Below are 9,009 nucleotides of genomic sequence, written 5' to 3'. Positions count from 1 at the left end.
AAAAACACCAATGATAGCCTTTGCTGGAGAGGTTGTGGAGAAAGGGGTACGCTCATCCATTGCTGGTGGGAATGCAAACTTGTACTGTCATTTCTTATCTACAAGTTTTTGTGGCCACTTCCTTCAGTTGTTCCTTCTTGGCCCACTTGGCTGACTCATTAGAAATGTTTTCATTCTTTGTGGTACAAATTTGGGAGTGTTCATTTTATCTGGGCATTTGCATTTGTATGCATGGATCATAATGTCACATCTACCAGTCCAACATATTTCAACCTTCTTAAAGGTGTATGTGCCAAATTCTGCATTTTTAGTTACTGAAGTCTAGGAAAAGTTTGGGAGTACAGTTTTATCTTAAGTCATCTTCCAACCTGTAGAGAGTTTCTGCTCATAGCGTAAACACTTGGCTGGAAGCATTAATTTTTCCATGTAGTTGTTTTTTTACTAGATATGATTATCATCCTTTTAGAGAACTAATATTTCATGAAATCACTTTACTTCAAATCAATCCAGTTTGTTTTCTGTTCTGTCATATTTCCTGTCTGTAGAGATGGGTTTTAGGCATGATCAGTTACAGTGAGTGTGTGCTAACAAAATCAACATTGTGACTTTCATCCTCATGTTAATTATTTCCCAAGGGAATTTTATTTCTCCAGTAATAGATTGAACCAATGGTCTTAGCTGGTCATCAGTGATGAGAACGCTAAACTAGATTCAGATGTTTATATAATTCATCCTAAAACAGAAAACCTGACTCAGAACCCAGAGTCTGGCATAGAGATCACTAACACTATAATCTTTTATGTAAGACAGTCCTTGTCAGTTATTACTGTAATGACTGCTCCTTGGGCACCCTCACACTATTTTTAAAATAATTTACAAACTTTTCATTTTATTTTTGAATCCCTTGTGTAGATGTACTGAGAAAAACTTTGACAACTAGATGGATTCACTGATCTGAATTGGAAAAACTTCAATAATTTATTGGATATGGAAATAAAAATCATCCACTTGTCTAGTGTGTTGAAAATTTATGGTAGAAGTAGGAAGTAGAAATCTGCAATGACTTGTAAAATGAGGATGAGGGCTTCAGGACTGAGCGCACAGTGATCAGATGAGCCTTCAGGTAGACATCATGAACTGCCATTCTGTTTTTTCCCCATCTCCTGCCCCATGACGATTCTTGCTGCTCCTACTACTGACAATACATGGGTGTTGTGCTGCCTTTCTCCCCTGTAGCCATCCTTATTTAACTAAAGTTCTTCACATGTAACCTAGGACACGCATCTGTTTTCCAGCATTCGGTCCAGAGCAGTCATTACAGGAAGAATTGATAAGGACTGCCTTACACATAAGATTGCAAGGAAAAGGACGGTCCTCTTATTACGTGCCAGTAGTAGCTACAGCAGCTTATGTGAATGGGGATTTTACTGTGTCAGGACTGTCCTGCATACTCCATTTGAATTCACCATTTCAAAAGCTCCCAAATAGTAGGTCCTACATATATCCTCATCCTATAGTCTTTTAAAAAGCCAAGTTTTAAAGGTTAATCAACTTATTGCAGTCATTTTGTGGTTGGCTGAATCCCACGAATCTTGAACTTCAGAACCTATGCCCCAACTATCCCTCTAGATTCCTACCTGATTAGTGATGATATTTTTGTTTTAGACTTATTTTTGTGTAGGAGTGTTTTGCTTGCTTGTATGTTTGTGCATCCCATACATGACTGGTGCCCTTAGAGGTCAGAAGAAAGAATGGGTTAGATCCCCCAGATCTAACTGGGGTTAGGTTTTAGCCACCATGTGTCCTAGGAACCGAAACCAGGTCCTCTGCAAGGAGCACTTGCTCTTAAGCACTGAGCCATTTTTCCAGCCTCACATATTATTATTGATTTTTACATTATTCTTTGTATTCTTATATAGATGAGGAATAGAGACTGTCAAAAAGTAATTTAAAGTTATAGAATTAATTCATTAAATAAAAATGTTTTTGAGTGATTATCTGCAAAGCTACTAAGTAGAAGATTGTCAATCAAAACCTCATGTGTTGCATTGTGCATTATTTGAGTGCTTCCTCCTGGCTGAAATTACCTTAAAAAATATGTGCTTAGTAAATGTCATTTTTGTTTGCTTACTGACAGAAGAATATGTTTCCTGAGGTCCTGTACTGTTTGCTATACCAGTCGGGCTCTTGCATGTTTATGACTAAATTACAAGATAGAAAACTTGGACAGAAACAGGATTTAGGCTGTTCCTGCAAATATTGCCTGCTCTGAGTTAAAACCAGATCTTAGCACTTCAAGGAGTTGCCTTTGAAGATAAAAGTTTTCATCAATTAGGTTAGTGTATAGGACCAATTGAAAATTGGGCAAAGAAACTTCTTAACTATGTGAAAAGAGCGAGCTAAAAATGTAACTGAGTTTATGAAATACTTGCCTAGCACGATAGAGCCCTTGACTTGGTTTCCTTACACCACATAACACCAGCCATGATGGTATATATGTCTATAATCCCAGCACTCTAGAAGGGGAGGCAGAAGGATCTGCTCATGTCCACTACATAGCAAGTTCAAGACCGGCTTTGGCCACATGAAATTCCATCTTATAAAAACAGCATGCTTGACACAGTGGAAAAACAGAAATGTCACTGCTGATTTTCATTCCTGGGTTATTATCTCATCCTTTACCATGCTACAGATTCCCTCCCATCCGGACAGGATAAAGAATTAAGTGTGTCTTAGGAGATCAGAAGTTACAGAGGCTGTCTTCTAATATAGGAAATGGGATGTGGTTTCAGAGAGAGGCTCCAGAAAGAAATATAGAATCATGTAAAATAGACAAAAATAATAAAAGTAGAGATTGCTTCTAAGTAATTATCTTATATTTACTACAATTACAAGTGGACATGCCTTTCTAGAGGGTTGTATAAATGTGCGTATACAAGAGTGTGGACTAAGTGTGGAAAACTGACTGATTTACTTGTGCCTGTCCATACAGCTGAGTGTGTTGGTATTAAATGTGGCTGTGGTCATCAGTTGGTGACTTGGCTACTGACATCATTAGCTCCACGTGTTTGCCTAGTATAAGTGCCTCCCGGAAACTGACAATATTAAACAATTCTTTAAATAGTTCTGCCATCATCGTTTATTTGTTCCTTTTTTAGAGCTAGCCTTGAATGATTGGCTTTTGAATCCCTTTTTAATTATTCTACTGGAGCAAACCCATTGTAATTCATATAGCCACATTCAGAGTTTGAAAATGACTTCATGCCACTATAGTTTCAGAATGAAAATCAGTGTCATAAGAATTCTTTTAAGTGACAGCAAAAAAGATTCAGAGCCATTTTTTTCCTGCACCTGAAATCGGGAAGGCTTAGTGCTCTTCTCTATGTCTCTGATGTCAGGTGCCAGGTCCATAAACTCTGTGCTTTTTAGGTTGTACGCCCGAAGAATGATGTTTCCAGAGTTCCAGAGAAGGCTTGGAAAATAGTTAAGGTGAGTTGAGTACCTAGTTATGGTGATGGGATCACCAGTTTCTATGCTTGTCTCACTGCAATCCCAGGTTCTTGTTACTGAGATGGACACGGAGATAAGGACATGGGTGTGTTACCTTGACTGTCTTATATACTGTATAATCCTAGTGTATGGGATTAAAGCCAAATGTTGTTCATTAGTCAGCTAATTAGTAGGACCAACTAAAGACTAGCTAATGTGAAAGCAGTTTAGGTTTCTTGATTATGGCATTTCTGACCCCTGAGAGGGTAAGTTGTACTTACTACATTGAATGGTATCTGCTACTGGATAGTAACTAGCACACACCTGTGCCAGACTGTGTTTCTGGCTGACACCTTCAAGAAGCATGCAGAATAAACAAAATCCTATTCTTCCTAGTTCCTCACCTCTGCCTTTAGCCCTTTTATCCTCTTACAAGGTTTTGTTATAACACAAAATTATAAATAAACCCTTTAATGTTTATTTATAATGCTTCCTTCAATCCACGGTCTCAGACCTTCTAGCCAACCCGTCTTCTTCTTTTGTCATAACCTTGAGTTTGGAAAAATAATACCTAGGATTTTAGCATGGTTTTATCCACAGAAGACTGGTGTAACAGAAGCTTGGCTCCAGACATGGAGTGAGTTGGCAGCCAGCAAGAGTAAAGCTGTGTCAGGACAAATGTACACTCTTCATCTTCTCTGGTTGGCTCTCAGCTGCTTGCACCACAGGAGTCTCCATGAGCTGTGTATCCTGTGACCAATAACTGGTGCACTCAACCCAGGTCCCTCTTGGCTAGGGACAGCCTGTCGGGAGGCATTAGGTCCATGCTGGTGAAGATCCTTAGCCAGTGACTCCCTGAAGGAAAATGCGGCAAACAGCCAGATTCTGTTGAACAGGTGGTAGTTAGACCTTAGCTCTGGTTGTGGGGGTGGGAAAGAAAAACTCTTCAAAATTGCCAGTCTTGCTGGTTTTCACACTACCTGTGCACTTCTGTCCAACAAATGATTGTTTAGAAAGGTATTCAGAAATATTTCTGGCAGCATCTGGAGTTGTCTAACTTTTCTACCTTCCTTTAGCAGTCTGGATTTGGGCCCATGTCAGGAATGGAAACCCCACTGGGATGCAAGCAAAAGAGGAAGCATGTTCTTAGCCATGCATCAGTGGAGGCCCCTACTGGGAGAGGGGATTATCACAAGCAGCAGGCAGCCCTGCACCCCAGCCTGCTGAGCTCCTGCTCTGCCACAGGATGTGGAGCAAAGGAAATGTGAGGCCAGAGTGCTTGCTCCAAGTTTCCTTACACAATAGGTTATTCAAGCAGATCGGGGATGCTTCTTAAGAGATTTGTTAGGTCCGTGTCCCCTTACAAGATGGCCCCACAGATGGTGGGCTGAGATATTCCTGATAGAGTACAAATGGAAGGTTTGCGTTATGCTTCCATGTACTGGCTTCCCTTTGACAGATTCTGCTGACGGGGACAAGTAGATTGCTCAGCCATTTCCACTTAGTTTCCAACTTAAATTACAGTTTTAAATTAAATTCTGCCAAAGGATTTTTTTTGTCTTAATTTCATTCCTATATTTAGTAATTTTATTTTAAATGCTATGGAAAGCTTGGCTAAGATTAATATAGATCTATTCAACATCACTAAGTTTGCATATTTAATATGCAGCAATGAAGTTTGTACCAATAATTCTCTTGCTGTAATGTTGCTTATTATAATGTTCCTGTTTTATTGTGCTTCAAATGTCAATGAAATAGCTCAGTGTCCTTCCTTCCAAATGGTCCAGCTAAGTAATGAAATGTTGCGTTCTCCACATCAGGCTGCTACCAACACCTCCCATCTTTTACAGGGTCCTCATCTAAAAAGAAATGAATTGACCACAAGACAAAAATAATGAAAATTGCTTTCTTACTCATAATATAGAGTTCCATGTCCAAGTCTCAAATTATATCCTAAGTAACAGTAGCACCTTTGTCCTAAGGAAACTGTCCTGTGTGTGGCACTGTCCCCATGCAAGTGCTTTCTGAGCCAAATATTTTGAAATTACAAGTCAAAGCCTTAACTGATAAGTCACTCCAGTAAATTAATATAGTGCTTTAAAATTTATTTGGATATAGGTTATATTACCAATTTTATATTGTTTGATGTACGTTTGTGAGAATAAAGAGGTTCAGAGATTGTCTGTCACCCGATGGCAGACATCTTTGCTGCTGATTTCCACAGCACTGCGAATTTTATGCCTTGAGAAGTTATAACATCTTAAACATCTATAGAGAGCCTATGGTTATTAACTTGCTGTAATTTTCTGAAAATTCATTATCCAAAAATCTTAATTCATTATAACGGCTCTTATGAAAACCTACAGAACTGGGTTTCTCTTTTTCTCATATTTGTACACAATGAGAGATTGGTTATTTCTCATTTGTTTCATGTGGTGCTTCTGAGTACATTTCACAGAGGGCTGCTATTGAGTCTCTGTGACTGTCATTATATCCATCAACCTCCAGGAACTAACATTCTGGGCTTCCCAGGTCTGTAATCTACTTCAGCTGTAAGGATTGACATAATTAGCTTCTCACAAGCTATAGCCAGAATGCAGCAGATACCTAATGCTGAGTATCGGCTTGGAGGGGGAAGGCAGTTTAAAAATTAGCACAGGGTTTACTATTATGCTTTATTAAATTTACAGTCAAATATCTTGCTGCTATTTCTATGTTGATTCCCTTCTCTGGTTGTCTTATTTGACAACTGTATAGAAGAACATTGAGGAAAGCAGAAAAATGAAAGGATGATTGAAGCTGTCTGCCTGTAAATAAACGCACAAGCGCATCTGCCATGAGTGACTTCACCACCAGAGTTGTCCATTCACATACAGACACTCTTTCCTGAGAGTTAAAAGAACCTTTGTAGTAAAATAACAGGGATTTAGTAAGGTGATTTTTTTTAAGAACATGTATTCTCAAACTGTAATGACAATTTCTGATATTTATAGAAATTCCATTTATTTCACTAGCTGTTTTAATGTGTTGGAATTAAAACGAGTATTTTGTAGCTTCTAAGGCAGCAACTGTTTAGAAGTAGAAAAAGTTGATGTTCAGGAGACTGTACCCATAGAGGTGGTAGAGGCTAGTCTAACCTGCATGAGGTACTAGATTCAGTTCCCAGCACCACAAAAAGGAAACAAAGGAAGAAGAGAGAATTGATGGTTCTGTGTCATAAGATACTGACATAGTTTTTTTTTTATCCCTTTAACAAAGGCAATTTCTGTGACTAGAATGTGTTAATTGGGTCAACATATACATAAAAATTTCAGAATTATTAATGCAAATTTCAAAGGTTTATTGGTCTTGATGGTTATCTTTATGCTATTAAAATCTCCATGAGTGCTGGAGAAATAAATGGCTTAGCAGATAAAGCATTTGCCATACTACATGAAGAATTTGGATCCCCAAAACCCACATAAAAGACAGGTGGGCAGGCAGGATAATCCCATCACTGAGGAGCAGGAGATAGAGAAAAACCCCAGGATAAGTTGGCTAACAAAAATAGGCACACTCTTGGTTCAGAAAGAGACCCTTTCTCAATAAATGAAGTAGAGTATGATCAGGAAAGGCAACTGATGCCACTCTCGGGTTGCTGCACATTCTTCATTATGCAGTAGCACTACACACACACACACACACACGGTGGGGGGGCGGGGAGAGGGAGGGTGTGTGTGTGTGTCTCCAAGAGAAATACGTCTTCCCTTTCTGTTTCTTTTGTAAGTCCTTCTCTTGCAAAGGGTATTAGCTGAGCATTCTATCTAGAGTCTGCTAGGCAGAAAGGCCCATGAAAAGGGACAGTAGGAAGTAGCATTTGTAAAGTAACTGCGAAGTGCCAAGGTTCGTGACTGGTTATCACTCATTCATCTCTAAAACCTATGAAAACCCTTTGTTCTAATCCCAGCACTCGGGAGGCAGAGGCAGGCGGATCTCTGTGAGTTCAAGACCAGCCTGGTCTACAGAGCTAGTTCCAGGACAGGCTTCAAAGCCACAGAGAAACCCTGTCTCGAAAAACCAAAAAAAAAAAAAAAAAAAAAAAAGAATTATTGTTGACGCCAGCACTCGGGAGGCAGAAGCAGGCAGATCTCTGTGAGTTCGAGGCCAGCCTGGTCTACAAGAGCTAGTTCCAGGACAGGAACCAAAAACTACGGAGAAACCCTGTCTCAAAAAGTCAAAAAAAAATTATCGTTGATTATTATTTCTGTTTTACCAATAAGAAACCAAGATCTAGGGCTAGAGGGATGGCTCAGTGGTTGGGAGCACTGGCTGACTGCCCTTCCAAAGGACACAGGTTCAGTTCCAGGTTTCCACATGGCAACTCACAGCTATCTGTGGCTCCAGTTCATGGGTGCTGGGTGTCCAACACCCTCACACAGACAAATTTTCACATGAAATAAAACTAATAAATATTATTTAAAGTGCCTCATTTTCTTAAAAAAAAAATTCAAATCCAAATGTCTTTGGAACCAAAGCCTATTCTTTCTTTAGCTAAGTTCAAGACCATATTCTAAGCACTACTATGTGTTGGTTACTTTTTACTCTTTACTCTTTTGGGAGGGCCCACCGTCCAGCTCCTAAACAAATACATGGAGACTTATTCTTAGTTATGAATGCCTAACCTTAATTTGGCTTGTTTCTTGCCTGCTTTTCTTAAATTGTCCTATCTACTGTTTGCGTCTGGGCTTTTTCCTTTTCTTACTTCTGTTATTGTACTTTCATTCTGACTCCATGGCTGGCTGGGTGACTTTCCCCTTCTTTGTCTTACTCCTTGGGTCTTTTTCGCTTTGCTTCTATTTATTCTCTCTGCCTGCCAGCCATGCCCACCCTTTCCCCTGCCTTGCTATTGGCCATTCAGCTCTTTATGAGACCAATCAGATAGTTTAGACAGGCGAAGTATCACAGCTTCACAGAGTTAAACAAATGAAACATAAAAGAATTCAACACATCTTTGTATCATTAAAACAAATGTTCCACAGCATAAACAAATGTGACACATCTTAAAATAATATTCCTCAATACTGCTGAACAGACGTTTCCCCTCCCCTCGAAGTGTACAAACCTAAATAAGGGGCGAGACATTTATTCACATGAGAAACTGGCACTACTAGATCGTACTTATTATATGGTATTATAAGTATCGATAATAGACTTGAAGCCATGGATGCTCCCAAATTTCCAAGGAAGAAAGTTCTCCTTACCTAATCTTAGAGTAAGCTTTTTCCAGGAAATACATAAGCTTTAAAACCATTCTGTTTTAAACAGCAAAAGTTTGCCAGTTCCCATGCTTAGGGAATGAGGTTTTAAATACAAGATCCTGTTTCCAAAAAAAATTTTTTTGAAGTAGAATTGACAAAACTATACATTTGATCATTAAAAATCATTAGTAAAGTGAGCACAGTGAACATAAAAGATAGTGTTGTTAGTTCTGCTAAGATAGTGTTCTCCTAAGTTAGTGTTAGTTCTGCTAAGATAGTGTTG

General features: G+C 39.0%; 1 protein-coding gene across 2 annotated transcripts in view; it reads left to right on the top strand.

Moving 5' to 3' along the window:
• Positions 1-9,009, top strand: part of Ranbp17 (RAN binding protein 17) — a 352,625-nt gene that overhangs the window by 219,372 nt on the left and 124,244 nt on the right. The window contains exon 14 of one of the 2 annotated variants that reach the window (XM_026780757.1): positions 3,430-3,489. The exons of the other annotated variant lie outside the window; for it this stretch is intronic. Coding sequence (XP_026636558.1) covers positions 3,430-3,489 — 60 coding nt within the window. The remainder of the gene's footprint in view (positions 1-3,429; positions 3,490-9,009) is intronic. 2 annotated transcript variants of the gene reach the window in all.

The sequence above is a fragment of the Microtus ochrogaster genome, chromosome 7 (genome assembly GCF_000317375.1).
Source record: "Microtus ochrogaster isolate Prairie Vole_2 chromosome 7, MicOch1.0, whole genome shotgun sequence".
NCBI classification, from domain to species: domain Eukaryota; kingdom Metazoa; phylum Chordata; class Mammalia; order Rodentia; family Cricetidae; genus Microtus; species Microtus ochrogaster.
The sequence above is the reverse complement of the archived record's forward strand: the minus strand, read 5'-3'. Positions and strand labels throughout refer to the sequence as shown.